The sequence below is a fragment of the Agelaius tricolor genome, unplaced genomic scaffold, assembly GCF_023055355.1.
Source record: "Agelaius tricolor isolate 1412-34295 unplaced genomic scaffold, bAgeTri1.0.p SCAF_8, whole genome shotgun sequence".
NCBI classification, from domain to species: domain Eukaryota; kingdom Metazoa; phylum Chordata; class Aves; order Passeriformes; family Icteridae; genus Agelaius; species Agelaius tricolor.
The window spans coordinates 3,600,067-3,614,466 of NW_027269268.1; the positions used below are offsets into that span (position 1 = coordinate 3,600,067).

General features: G+C 42.9%; 1 protein-coding gene across 6 annotated transcripts in view; it reads left to right on the forward strand.

Annotated features, from left to right (window-relative positions):
• The window catches only part of BMP2K (BMP2 inducible kinase), a 49,276-nt gene that overhangs the window by 26,590 nt on the left and 8,286 nt on the right, over positions 1-14,400 (forward strand). For 5 of the 6 annotated variants that reach the window (XR_011679878.1, XR_011679877.1, XM_071431393.1 and 2 more), the window contains exons 9-15: positions 202-281; positions 1,081-1,241; positions 2,524-2,684; positions 3,276-3,371; positions 4,045-4,226; positions 5,012-5,169; positions 8,177-8,290. Coding sequence is in view for 4 of the 6 variants with exons in the window: in XM_071431393.1 (XP_071287494.1) it covers positions 202-281; positions 1,081-1,241; positions 2,524-2,684; positions 3,276-3,371; positions 4,045-4,226; positions 5,012-5,169; positions 8,177-8,290 (952 nt within the window). In the remaining 2 variants the exon portion in view is untranslated. The remainder of the gene's footprint in view (positions 1-201; positions 282-1,080; positions 1,242-2,523; positions 2,685-3,275; positions 3,372-4,044; positions 4,227-5,011; positions 5,170-8,176; positions 8,291-14,400) is intronic. The other variant, XM_071431397.1, reaches the window with a different exon arrangement.

A 14,400-nucleotide genomic window follows, 5' to 3' on the forward strand; every position in this document is an offset into this window, starting at 1 on the left:
AGGTGCCGCTTTACTTCTGCCACACACTGAGAGGATGTAGAGATACTGATAAGGTAAACCCTTTTCAGGTACAACTCTGAGTTCTGCATGAGGCCTTGGCATGTGGAGGTCTCTAATCCAAGTATTCCTCTTCAATATGTAACCAATTTTTTTCTTTCAGGATTTTGGTTTTTTAATTTATTCAAATTTGTTTTTCCCAAGAATTCTCCTGTCCCCTCAAGTCTTCCTGAACCCATGACAGCTAGTGAGGCAGCTGCTAGAAAAAGCCAAATAAAAGCAAGGTGAGCAGCGGATGTGACTTTTCTCCTAATATTGTTAAGCTACGTGTTTGTTTAAAATCTCTTTTCATACGCTTGTGGAGAAATGAGGTGTTATCTCAGTAGAAGTCATTAGATAAACTGTGTTTCTAAGAGCTTCAAGTCTGTTTGGATTCCACTCCTTTGCTTTATTCATTATATTGAGAATCCATGGAGGGGAATTGATATTTGGAAAGTAAATAGGTTTTGTTAATTGTTTTTGAGAAATTGAAATTTTTATGGAAAAAGGTTCACTTTTTTTGTCCTTGTTAATAAAAACAAACCCAAGCCCATTGGAATTCCTCTGCATACTTCTGATTTCTGCTATGATCTAGTGTGTATGCACATAAGGCTGATGCTGGGTAAATCCTTTACCCTTTCTTTCCTTGTTAATGGAAGGTATTTGGATTTGAATCTGCCAGCATGTGTGACTCAGATATTTCTACATTCAGTTATAATTATCAGCTTCATTTGCAAAAAAAGAGGAACAAAAACCTAAGAAATTCGTAGCAGTAGAAATAATTTGATCCAACACATAATGCTTTCCTTTCTCTTATTTCTTGTACATATGAACAGTAGTCCTGTTTCTAATTGTAGTGTTGTGGACTCAAGCACAGGACTGGAGTTTTAGGGAATGAATTTTAAGGTACTTACATGCAGTGCTGAAGTAGAGTAGCACATTATTGAGACATAACTCAGCTGTTAAGAGATGTACTGTGTCAAATTTGAAGTAAAATATTTGTCTTTTCATCAAGTATCTTACATGGGAAAATTGTCCCTTCAGAATAACAGATGCTGTTGGACCAACAGAAACCTCAATTGCACCACGACAAAGACCAAAGGCCAACTCGAGCACTGCCCCTTCCAGTGTGCTGGCGATCCAGAGCTCAGCAACTCCTGTCAAAGTACAAGTTCCTGGGGAATTTGCTAATCGTGGGCAAAAAGGTAACTTCAAGTCTGAGGATGGACCAAAATAAGGAAGCAACTCTGCCTCTCTTCTTCTTCTTGCTCTACTAGAGATAACATTTACAACTCAGTTTTATTGGTCATATTTTTTTACATACCAAAAAACAAATTTTCATTTCTGAAAGATTCTGACTGTGTGAGTTGTAAATTTGAGGTACCACAAAAATTAAATTCAGACTGAGAAGTGCAAGTGTTTTTCCCTTGTGCTTAACACTGGTTTTTCAATGAACTCACCCACTGTAGACAAAGGTTCACGCTTGTTTTGACTTGTGAATAATTCACAAAAAGTACATGGCCCTTCTGTATCAAACTGGGTTTTTTATAGCAGGAAGCATATTCTCCTGTGCCTCAAGAAGTCATGAGATAGCACCAATAGGTTGGTGGTATTTGTAGGCTGGAAACAGGTCACTTCTTTCATGACTGACAGATTCATTCTACATGGCACTGTGGGTGCAGTAGGAATTAGGGAAGACTCATGCAAGTGAAATGGGTTTTTGAAGAATCCTTGTTCTTTTTCTCATTCAGAAAGAGTTATGGCTGTGATAAATATTCACTGAAATAGCTGACATTTATACCTAGAGCACTTTGTAATTGCATTTTATGCTGTTATGTGCCTGCTGCAGAAAAAGAAAGAGTAGTTTCAGCAATGGTATTGGAAAAGTCTCAAAAGGCCTCTGAGAATGTTTGTGTCCCACATATAAGTGCTTTTTACTAGGTGGGATCCATGTAACATCCAGCTTGAAAAGCTTTATCTCTTATGACAAGGAACAGATCATTCACAGGCACTTCAGAATGTAAAACACATTGTGGCAGAGAAATTTATGGTAGCACCTGTCTCTTAAAAGGTGCAAAACCAGTTGAGTGGCAAAATTCATCAGGTGTTCTGTTTAAGGGAGTTTGATGGATGAGCCAATAGTTTCCTTAGGGGGGAAAAAACCCAACCCTCTGTGTTGAACATATGCTTTGAGGTAAGGGTTTGAGATCCTGCAGTGTGTAACTTAAATGCTGGTAAAGCAGAAGTCTGGAACCCAGCTTGCTGTTATGAGTTTGGTGGAAGCTTCCAGCATCTTGCATGTAGAAATGGTTCATTTGCAGGCCTGGAATTACTTGCAAAGAAGTCAACTTGGTATCTGCCAGGTGTCCTGGTTGTCAGACTGGGAAGAGATGTTGACAGACAGTGTCAGCTTGAGGTGAAAAACAGCCAGGGAGAGCTCTGGCTGAAGCTGGAAGCTCTGGATGTCATTAGTGTTGTCTGTCACAGGAACCACTCGACCAGGGAATGGACAAGATATCTCACAATCCCAAGGGACCACTCCCCAGCAGCACAGGGTCCTCCAGCAGCTGCAGCAGGGAGACTGGAGACTGCAGCAGCTGCACCACTTGCAGCACCAGCCCGCCATGCAGGATGCTTATATCCAGCAGGTACAGTCAGAGCTGTTAGACAAGTGTTGGAGACTTATTGTGTGTGTTCATAACCCTTGAGATCATCCAACAATTCTGCTGTTGCTGCCTGTACTTTTCCAGCTAAAACAGCTCCTGTTCCTTCTTGCTTTTGCTTTGTTCCTTCATTGGCCCTGTAATGTTTGTCTAAAAAGTTGCTTGCCTTGTGCTGTGTTCTTGCAGTTTGACCCTGAATTCCATCTTGCTTGGCATTTTGCCACTGTGTGATTTAAGACTTTACCCATGTGTAAAGGAGCTCTGGATACATGTTAGGTGTGATTATAGGTGATGATGTTGTGCTTGCAGTAGATGGCTCTACATGCACCAGTGAAGAATATGTTGTCTGATTTTTTTGTTAAGAATTGGCTGGAGAGTGGAGGAAGGAAAAAGCTTCCAAACAGAGTGATTCAAGTGCAGTGACTGAATTGCAAGCTGGTTCTTGATTATATGATTTCTTAATTAAAAAATGCTGTGCAGTCATAGATGTGATAGTCAGAAGAAGCATTAACTTAAATACCTGCTTATTTCTGAGGCGGCATCATTACTTTCTAAAGCTATTTTTTGTCTTTCCAGTATCACCAAGCAGTGCACCAGCAGATGGTCCAGCAGCAGCTGTTGCTGCAATCTGTGTACCAGCAGCAGCCTGCCCAGTCACAGTATCCTGCCATGGTAAGTCACAGAGATAGTACAGTCTTAAAATACGGCCTGTGCTTGTAAATCTACTCTTGTGTAGATGCAGTAAGAGAAGTTACACTGAGCTGTGGACATGGTAAATAGCATGCGGTTTGGCATCTAAAATAATAATTAGTTGGTGGGAAGTTAATCCAAACTAGCTTGTCTGGAGTTGCACTTGTGTATTAATAATAGGATGGGATCTATCCCAAGTTTCATAAGGTCTGTCTGTGCTCATTTGAAATGTACTTGGTTGATGTCTCCAGTACTAGCCACAGCAGCAAATACATGTTACACAACAGAGTGAAGATGGTGACATCCAATTCTTACATGAAAAGCAAAAGAGCTAACTGCCATAGCCTGTTTTGTAAAGATCAGGAGAAATTGTTCGGAAATCTTGTATTAAGATTTAAGAATGGAGTATGATGAGCATGCAGTTAGTAGTGCTGCAGTGGCATATATTTGGGTTGCACTAATGACAGAAATGTAAGTGGTAATAGGCTGGAAAAGAGAAGCAGTCTCCCTGAGCTGTTGGAGTGGTTTCTCTGCACCTTTGTGTTCTGGAAGGGTGGTGGTGGCTGTGTGTGGCTGCAAGAGCAGCACTGATAGTTGGCAGAAGAGTTTCAGCCAGCCTGTGCATGTTGTGGTAACACAGCCCTCATCTCCTCAGGTGCAGCAGTACCAGCAAGCTCTCCTGCAGCAGCAGATGCTGGCTCAGCAGCGGGCGCAGCAGGTGCAGTCCCCTGAGTATATCACTTCTCCACAAGATTTTGCACCAGCCTTAATCTCCTACCCCAGGTCACTCCCAGTGCATGGTGGAACAGTGGCAGATCCTCCCTACCCTACAAAAAGGTAAGAATTGTGGCTTAGCTGAGCCTGGGGGTTACTCCTGGCTTACATTGCTAGTTATGGTGAGCACTGCCAAGTCCTTTTCTTAGAAGTTACTTGCTTTGGTATTAAGAGATTACTTAGAGCAGTTGGACAGTGGGTGTTCAGTGGTAAAGGATATTTTGGGAGCAAAGGGAGACAGTTTGTTAACAGATGAGCCTGGTATAATTTGTAAAACTATTTCTTCCAGTATTTCTTGTTCACAGATTTAATCCAGGAACTGACTGCTAACCGCTTTGCTTGGGGTGGTCAGTGGTCCCTGTTGAATGAGGTTATGTGCATCTGAAAGGAGTTCCAAACACCCTGTTGAGAGCAGCTTTGTAGTTGGCCTTGATGTGCTAGGGCTGCCAACTCCTGTGCTCAGAGGTGTGACCTGAATATGTAACACCAAGTATACATCAGAAGGTATACAGTCCCTGAGGAGTGGCCCTCAGACCTGCCTTTGCATAATAAATGATGACTTTGGCATTAATTCTTTTGAAAAGCAGTGTATGTAATAAAAAATCCCCTTCCTTTCTGACTTAAAAGAACCTAGAGATCTGTCCAGTTTCACTGATGTTAGAAACCAGGTTATATATATGTCTTGGTTCCTATTAGGCTTCTTTTAAATCAGCCTTCAGCTTTTTTGGGATGAGCTCTTAATTGCTTGTGTGTAGGACTTGGCATTGTGAAGCATGTCTCAGATTTTGACCCTGATAACCAATCCTATCATGTTTCTCTTTATTTGCTTCTTTGAACTGACTCTACAGGTCAGGCATTCCTGATGCTGAAGCAATTGCCAGTTACCCCAAGCAGAACATCAGTAACCCACCTGATATGTCAGGGTGGAACCCATTTGGAGAGGACAATTTTTCCAAGTTGACAGAGGAGGAGCTGCTGGACAGAGAGTTTGACCTGCTAAGATCAAGTAAGGGACGCTTGAAGGCTTACTTTGCTTCCCAGTAAATGAGGGCTCTGTGGTTGCTCAGCAGTTCCAGCACCTGCCTGTCTGAGGACCGTGCAGGCTGTGTACAGAACATTCTTTCTGAGCATTTGAGGGCACAGTTGGGCCTGTCTTCCTCTCCTTTTCCTTTTTGAAAACACGTGCAATAGGAACTCACCGTCTGAAACTGGTAGTTACTGGCTCAATTACTGCAAAAATGGTAGTATCTTAGCTCTTCTACACTGCTTGTGTCACCTGCATTGCCAAGAGGCTCTCAACAGCAGAGGTATGTTGTCAGATGGGAAGAGAATTTTGGCTGCTTGCTTTATTCCTTTCCAGCTTTTTTCTTGCACACCAGAGCAGAAGATGGTGTGGGTCTGATACGTCCTTTGAAAATGCCTGAGAGAAAATTGATCTATTACATTATGTTAATGTTTTGTACTGTCCTTTTTGAGTGGCTACATGTAAGGGCTGGTTTATTGTACTGATATGGCAATAGCTGAATAAACTTTTTCCTCGTGAAGTCAGTTATCTCCATGGTTTTTACTTGGAATTACCTTCTGTTCTTAATTGCTGAACACATGCTTGTTAGTTGCTCTTCCTATAACTGGCTTTGTTGAGATCAGATTTATTAGTGGGACTTGGAAGATGTGACAATGTTAAGAAACAGATTGTATATGCTTGGCTGTCTATCAGCAAGTTTCTTGCAATTAAAAGTATAGTAAAGTTGATTTTTGAGTAACTGGAAATAATACCTTTGCCTTCAGTTGAGTGTTTTTCCTATTGGATGTGCACTTTACCTGTTAATCCTTTAGGAAAGTGACTGGGTGGGTTTGTTTGTGAGACTCTGGTTGTTAGTTTTCCCTTGTATCCTGTGTGGATTGAATCAGATTCCTGTTTTTGAGTTGGGAATGTAGGCTGCACACATTTTACAGTCAAATGTCTCTCTGGTAGCTGGGAAAAATAGCTTATGTACTAGCTGAAACTTAGCATTCCTTCCAAGTCCAAGTTAAGGATTGGATTCAGTAGTAGAATAGAATATCTGTAAGCAAGCTTCTTCCAAATGTGGCCCTTAGTTTTTTGCACTTGTGAATCTGGAGCAGGTCAGTTTGTACCAAAGGTCAGCACAAGGGCACCCACTTTCAGAATCTGTGTTCTGAATTCAGGAGACTGCTGTCACTGCTTATGCAAGTTGGATGAGATTGATTTGGTTAAGCCACAAGTTTTGAACAAATGGAAGGACCAAAGGAGATGATAACGAAGGTACATTTTGGGCTCAGTTCTTCAAGTTAATTCAGTGCAAAAGAGAGCTGGGTGTGATAACTCACCTGATATGCTGTATCTGAAAAGCAAACCAAACCCAACAGCACAGCTCTGCTCAGTAGTGACCAGCATTAGGGATTTTAGTTACTCAACCTAGAGAAAGTGCAGAAATAACCCCGAGTCACTCCCTTGCCAGCAGCACACTAGATGGCAGCCTTGTCTGCAGGGATGGGCTGCCTTACAGCTGCTCTGAGCTCCTGGGGCTTGGTGTCCCTCGGGAAGGGGAGCACTGCTGGTTTGTGTCTGGCTGTGCATGCAGGTACACATGTCACAGCCTTCAGAGACCTTTTAACCTGGCTTTTTGTTAGCGGGGGGGTTGTGCCAAAGATCGTGTGAGCATACTTGGCAGTGTTAATGCCTTTGCTACAGTCAAATCAGGAATAATTATGCTCCATGTTGTCTACTGGTGCTTTCTCAGACTTGGCTGGAATAATGGGAGTTCAGGAGATTTATTGTAAAATTAAGTTTTGTACCTATAAAATTGTTTCTAACCATGTGAGACTTAGTGGAAGTTCCTTAGATATGCATTAAGGTTGAAGGCTGAGTTCTTTTTAGGTGTAGGTTATCTCATATGTGGGAAAAGGCTGTTGAGTACTAAGTAACTTCTTTGCCATCCAGAGAAAAGAGAATTGCAGATGCAGATTTGATGAGTGGTTCTGTTTTTCTTTTACTAAAGCCAGCTGCTGTCCTGTACTTTATAACTCACATACAGTGGTGTGCAAGTTGGTGGTGCTCACTAGTGTTCAAAATGCAAATCCTTTCTTTCTCTTCTCAGAAGCCTAGTTTGTATTGTTGAGCTGATGCTTTTTACATAAATTAAAGATCTTTCTAAATCTGACAAATATTTTTAAAGCTTGCATGTTTATGACAGTAACACCTAAGTAAATATGCAAAGCCTTTGTTAGAGGATGAAGATGTTGCCACAATTTGTCAGGCTGGCATTACCATCAGATTTCATGTGTTGAGGGGCTTAATGTCAGTGTGTGAAGTGATGGGTACTGCTGGGGTGATTAATCGCTTCTCTCATAAAAAGGGATCCAGTTCCCAGGACAGAACACATTGCTTATCCTTGGTGAGGGTTTTCCTAGTAGAATGGTGCTGGTTGCAGTCAGAGGTAATGTGCAATTGGATGGATTTGTGAACTGAGCACCTTTGTGGAAAGCTGTGACACAGAGTGACAGCTTGCAGCTCCTGGCTCTTGTTGTTTCTCTGTTGTTGGTGTTGCTGTGATCCTGGGTTAGCGATGGGCCAGAAGCGACATCTGATGCTGCCTTTCTGACAGCACTGTGAAGAAGTAGATTTCTTAAACAGCTCCTGTAACCACTTAATCATCTGTGCAGAATTGGGAGCCAAGAAAGTGAGTCTGCTTCCTTGCTGAGAAAGAACTCCCAGCCCAGCTTCCATAGCATTGCACAAAGGCTTGGGATCACCCTGGTGCCTCCTGCAGGGACAGGTGTGGGTGCAGAGCCTCTCAGGCACTCTGCCTGTCTCCTTGCAGTAGGAAGGAGCTGCCCAGACCAGCTGTACAGGCAAGAGCTGTGCTTCTTACAAGCATACAGGATACTTCTCCCTCACCCTGTACAGTGCATAGCTTTGCATAGGTGTAAGTCCTTCTGTTTTTATTTTATTTTACTTTATTTTTTGTTCTGTTCCATTTTGTTTTTTACAGACAGGCTGGTGGACAGGAGAGCATCTTCAGATAAGAGTGTGGAGCCACATGCTGCTCCACAGACAAGTCCTGCTGAAGATCCCTTTGGTTCTGTTCCTTTCATTTCTCAGCAAGGCAAGTTCCATCTGTGACATGATTACCTCGTAGCTGTATGCATACATACCTGTAGGTGTATGTATCTGCTGAAGTATGCACAGCAGTTCAGTGACCAAAGAATGGCCAAGGGCTCTGCTGCCTCCTAACAGCACTTGGGTGAAGGGATGTGTTGGTGTGTTCTTTACCTCCAAATAAAATCACCTATGCATCCAGCTCCTGGTGCCCGTGGAGCCTTGGGACCAACTGCGTAGGGTGTGGTTCTCTTGAGCCAGAGCAATAGGCATCACCTGGGCAGAACCACAAGGGCTTTTGCTGAAGAGAAATTGCTTGCTAAGGCCAAATTTTGCTACTTCCCTGTAGTCTGCTTCTGACTCACACTGTTTCTCTAGTTCAGTTGTCCAGCCAAGTGAAGGCAGTGAGCTTCTATGCATTTAATGCAGAGTTTTGGTACAAGTTGAGTCAAATGCAAACATTTTACATTGTCTATACATGGGGGAGGGTGGGCATTCATTGTTGCTTTTCAGTTCAGCTTTGACTATGTTTACCTTGAATGGAAGTAAAAATAACATGTTATGTGGGCATTGTGAGTGGGAAACTGCATCACCCTGCAACTTAAGCAACAGTTTTAACATTTGGTTGATCAGCACTTTAGTATTTATTTTGGTACCTTTGACAAAGTAAAGCCTGTGTAGTGGTTGAATGGTAAAAGGAGGATCAGTCACTTCTGGAGCCACTTGGGTTTTGTTGCGAGTTCTTATGTGATAAAGGTGCCTTAGTATGACATGTACAGACTGTTCTTATGGAACTTCAAAAGCTCAGGTAACATGCCTTAAAATAAATAATCTGGGGTCAACCTGAGGTAGTATCTGTGTTTTCTTTCATTCGGTCCTGCATTCTTGGAGACGCTCTGGTAGGGTTGCAAGTGCTCACAAGGGCTCTGGTGCTCCACGTGGTGAAGGGGTGGGCAGGGTGGCTCTTGTCTTCTGCAGAGCCTTCGGTGAAAATCCCTGTGCCTGTGGCTGCTCCTGTCCCTGGACCTGCATTCATTCTCCTTGCTGTAGGACTGTGTTCTTAGCTTGTGCTGGTGTTTTGCTCTCTCAGGTCAAGTTTGCTTTCTGTCACCTTGTTCTTGGTCAGTGGTTCAGTGCCATGTGAAAGCCATTTAATGAAGAAGGGTTTGCTCTGCAGGTGCTATTGGGAAAGGTTTCTCTAGCATCTTCATTCCAGAGTTTGCTTTGACTTTGAGGTAAGCCTGAATTCACATGCAAAACAAACAGAAAATAGCTTACACTCCATTTAAGATGGGGGCCATCAGGTATTTTGTATTCATACCCTTGTGTCCAGAGGTTATTGTTTTGCCTTCCTCACCTGCCATCCTGGAAGTGCATTTGATTGTTTGCTGCCTTTTTTAGATGGTTATAATATAGCTTTAGATTGTAACAAATGTCTTCACTGTGTTTTTTCATGTGCTTTATTTTTGTTGCTTGGAATCCAAGCTCTAATTCTTGACACACTAAAAAAAAAAAGGAGTTGCTTCTATTAAGGGGAGGAAAAATCCCCTGAAATTCAGTCATGTCTGAAAAACCAGGCTGTTTGAGACATGTTGAGCTGGTTGTATAATATTAGCCGTGGCACTGGAAAAAAATTGTGCACTTTTCTATAGCCTTTTCTCCTGTGGACTTTTAACTGGCATTTAAACAAGACTGAATATTGGCTTGGTTTCAAGAAAGGTACTGTTAATGATGTGTTAACTGTGAGTTGCACTTAGTAAACAAATCAGGTAGAAAAAATATTTAAATGTTAATATTGATCTTCTAAAAGCTTGTTTATGTTTTCCACTGAACTATTCTTGGTAATGTCTTGAAAAGAGGAGTTGCAAGACAGATAAGAAATGAAGAAAGCTGTTGACTTGGGTATATTTAATTTCTAGCTGAGGGCTTTCTGGGGCCAACTTGACAAATGTCCCTCCCTGATATTTTGATTTCTGCTTGTACTTAACACTGTTGTGTGACACGTTCTTTCTGGTTTGTTCCTTGTGATTGTGAAACATGTAACTGAGCAGTAAAACCACCTGTGTCCCTTTCTCAGGGCATCCAAGGCTAGGTGATTGCTTGGCAAGTGGAACAGAGGATTAATACCTTGAGTGCAATTCCCATGTTTGCAAGAGAGACTCTGGGATCTTGTTCAAGCACAAGTTTTGTTTCCTTACTGTAATGTGTCTCGGGCCAAATGGGAATTGTGAAACACTGTTTGCCCAGGGCTCTGGCCACTGAGTTCTGACTTGTTGAATTACAATGGCATGAAATGGTGACCTTATAAACATGGGATCTTTAAAGTAAATAAAACTGACTTGCTTGAAGAGTGACAGTTCTTACTGAAGTTGTGTTCTACCATAGTGGCCACAGTTCCATCTCAAAGGTTGGGTTTTTTCTGCTTGGTTTTCCTTGCTCTGGCATAGGTCTGATGTATAAATCGTGTGTGGCCTGTGGCTTAGTAGAGTTACTCAGTGATCACTCCTGTTTTGGAGGCCTAAGGGTTCTCTGCTGAAAGCAGGTCTTCACTCAGTAATTAACTGACTTGGGTCACCTTCTGGGAGAGAGCAGCAAGATGGTCAATGTCATGTTTCATCTTTGGACCCACCAACATCAACTGCTGTTAATCTGGCTAAGCAGGTGTCACCAGGTATGTTCACCTCTGTCTGGGAAGGTGAGGCAAGGGAGCAGCAGAGGCTGGAATTGGAAGCCTTTGATCATCTGTGGGCTGCTGTGACTTGGGATATTTCCTGTGGAGCTGAGAGTGCATTTCAGGTTGGCACTGATGCAAGGGTCACCAGGAGAAGAAACCTGCAACTGGATGGACTGTAGCCGCTTGTCTGGGCTTATTTTTGTCCAGTGGGAATGGAGAGCCAGTAGACCTTCTGTGCTTATTTTTGTCCAGGGGGAATGGAGAACCAGCAGCAACACTTCTGTACCGTGGCGTGCACAGAGGGAAGGGGTTTGAGATGAGCTAACAGGTGTTGGGTTCCTCTTAGTTTGGGGAATAGGGAACCATTGTGGAAGCTCTTGGTGTCTCTCGCCCTTGGTGTGTATCCTACTCAAAGCGTTCTCACAAGTAAACTTGCTACACACACTACGTTATGCCTGAATTATTGTCGACAATAGTAGTGCCTTAAGACCTGAGATGACTGGAAAAGAAACCTGGCCTGGGAAAGAATTCCAGTTTTTGATCTGATAGAAACAAACCCTCCATTGCTAACTTCTTAATGAAAGAGAGAATTAAGTAGCCACTACTGGGGCATTTAAGCACTTCACCTGTGGAAAACAGGTCCTGGTTCTGGAATGTCTGAACTGTATGGTGACGGTGGAAAAAACATCTCCCGTGGACAGCATTTTGGAATGCAAGTGTTTGATTCAAGTGTGTTAACCAGCTTGTGTTGTAATCCCCTTTGTTATTATCAAGTGTTTCAGAAGCTTGGGAGAAAGATGCTTTGTGGTACTCTCAAATGTAAGAAGGAAATGTCATGAATATAGTACAGCTGCCTGGTGAGCTGTACTTGGTGCCTTTGGCCATCTTGCATTTATTCACACTAATGATTTGCGGGATGAAGCTGGGCTAGTATGGCCTTTTGCTTCCCTCAGCTTAATACTGCAATTCCCAGAAGGAACACAAGAATTGAAGTAACACTCCAGGTTTCATGGATGGGCTGTGTAATAAGTGGAGATGTTGGGCAGTGTTGCCTGAAGCTGTTTCAAGCATTTGGCTCCTGTGGAAGAATCTCTGTGAGCTGTCGCCTGGGATCTCAGGATGGAGCTCTGGTTCAGGTCATCTTGTTAACAGTTGTGCTGAATGTTGTACAGCTCATGTGTGCTGTAGATGTGATCAAGTCACTTGGTTTTTGTGTCTCCGTGGTAACTCCTTCTGAGCTACTGCAGACCTGTTCTCTGTGCAGGGACTGAATAAAATTGAGTGCAGTTCTGAAGCAGCTTCCTTCTGACTTCCAGACTTCCCACACTTGGAAACCTGGTGGTGTCTTCCAGTGGTGGCTGCAGGTGTTTGCCTTGGGATAAGAGGGGCTGTGTGGTGTGGCCTGTGTTGTCCCAGCTCTGTGGATCTTGCAGCAAACCAGCTGGCTGTGTGCCAGATGCAGTGCCATGGGAGTCATCCGGTGCCTTGGATAATCCCTGGGAATGCCCTGCTGCAGTAGGTGCTGCTGGATGTGCACGGCATCACAGCAGCATGTGTGATGTCCTGGCAGAAGCAGACATGGGGGATGATGACTCATTTAGTGGTTTTTTTGTGTACTGCTTCCAACAGGGTTTCAAACCTCTGCAAGTTCTGTACCACGGCTGTGGAGCCCTGGGACCACTGTGCAGTCTGGGCCTTTCAGTGAGACACAGAACTTAAGAAGAAATTAATAATACCAAACCAGAAGAAACAAAAAAGACTTGAACTGCTTTTAGAACTTGAAAAACTCTCCTGGCAATAGTTCGTGTTTCTTTGGCAACTGATGTTGATGGTCTAAAGGTGCCCAGCCCTGTGTGCAGTGATCTGGGTGTTGTAAAGTGTTTCAGGTTTCGGTAACTTGGCAGAGTAAGTTCTTGGCAATATCTGTATTCATTGAAAGCTTCACTGATGTTATTCTGTACCTTCTTGGCTGTGGTTTCAGTTATTCATAGTGCTTGTTGATTGCAGGTTCAGGATATTTCCCTGTATCAAGGTCATCTAAAACTTCAGCTATTCTAGATACTCCTTCCAAAGTAACCTGAAATTGTTCACCCATCAAAAGTATAAATGGTATGTCTGAGTTCTGCCAAGGGTCTGCCTTTTCTCTCCAAAATTATTTACTGGGGTTTTTTTCAAGTTTTTTCTAATCTTGCAGCAGTCATGGGCACATTGCACTATTTTTTTATATTGCTCTTTAATCTCTGGAGTAATTATTTAAAAGAATGTCAGCAATAGTGCCAGGCACATGCATGGTGTTCTTCCATTTTTGTTGCTCTTGAAAATAGAGGTGGTGAGATGTGTTAAATCCATTGCAGTGTTGAGCAGCTGCTGCCCTGGCTGTTGTCAGAGAACTGGTGCAGATTTAGTTGCAGCCTGCTGCTAATCCTTGGGCTGACATGTGGCAAATTGTTATGAAATGATGGTGGCAGTATGTTCCCAATTCCAAGGGAGCTTAAAGCTCTTATGCCCCACTCCTGGGCTACCCCCACAATACCCTAAAAAGAAGAACCAGCAGAAGGCATGTAATTACTGCAGTTGTTAGAGGGAATTCATCCTCTTAAAATCCTGTGTCTCAAAAAAGAACATCGGAACAGAAAATTTCCTTGAAGATTGGGATCTTCTTATATGATTAAAGATGTTCCACCTGGCTTGCATTTGAGGCAAGAACAATTGTTCCCTACAAGCTGCAAACCTGATTAGAAGTATGGTAATCTGAGCAGCACATTGCAAACAGATGTTGCCTCCAGTGTGCAGCAGTGCTGTATAAATATGTATCTGAATGTCTCTGCAGTGGTGTTGCCTGACAAGATTGCATGAAATCAACGTGACACAAAACTTGAGGCTGGAAATCTGTTTGGCCAGAGCATCCAATTGTCATTAAGCTGGGGCTTTTCCCTTTTGGGGGATTGCTTGTGTGTAGTACTCTTTCATTTGCTGATTTTGTTAGCAGTGAAAGAGGGGCAACTGTAGTGTAGAAAACCAAACTATTCCTATCTTATTTTAAAATATGGTAGTTCTAGTGAGGGTATTTTTGTTTGTTTGGATTGGTTTTGGTTCTTGTCTGATGCAGTTTGATCCCTGTTCCTGGGACTAATATGAAGCCACTGCAGCTGCAAAGGTGGGTGCGGAGATGGTTTGTTCCCTCAGAGTTGGCCAGGTAGGGCTAAAAGTGTGCAAGATGAGCATCTTAGAGTAGTTTCTGCTTGGAGCAAGTGGCTCTGGTTGTTTCTATCCTCAACACAGACAGAAGGATAAAGGAAGATACTTGTTCTCTCCTGACACACTCCAGTGTGGGAGCAGTGATATCACTGTTCTGGAAATCTTCCTTGGAGTACAGGAGTTCTCTTCAAACCCACATATCAGGACCAGTTGCTGTTCACAGCGTCATCTGTGTGCCACCTGCT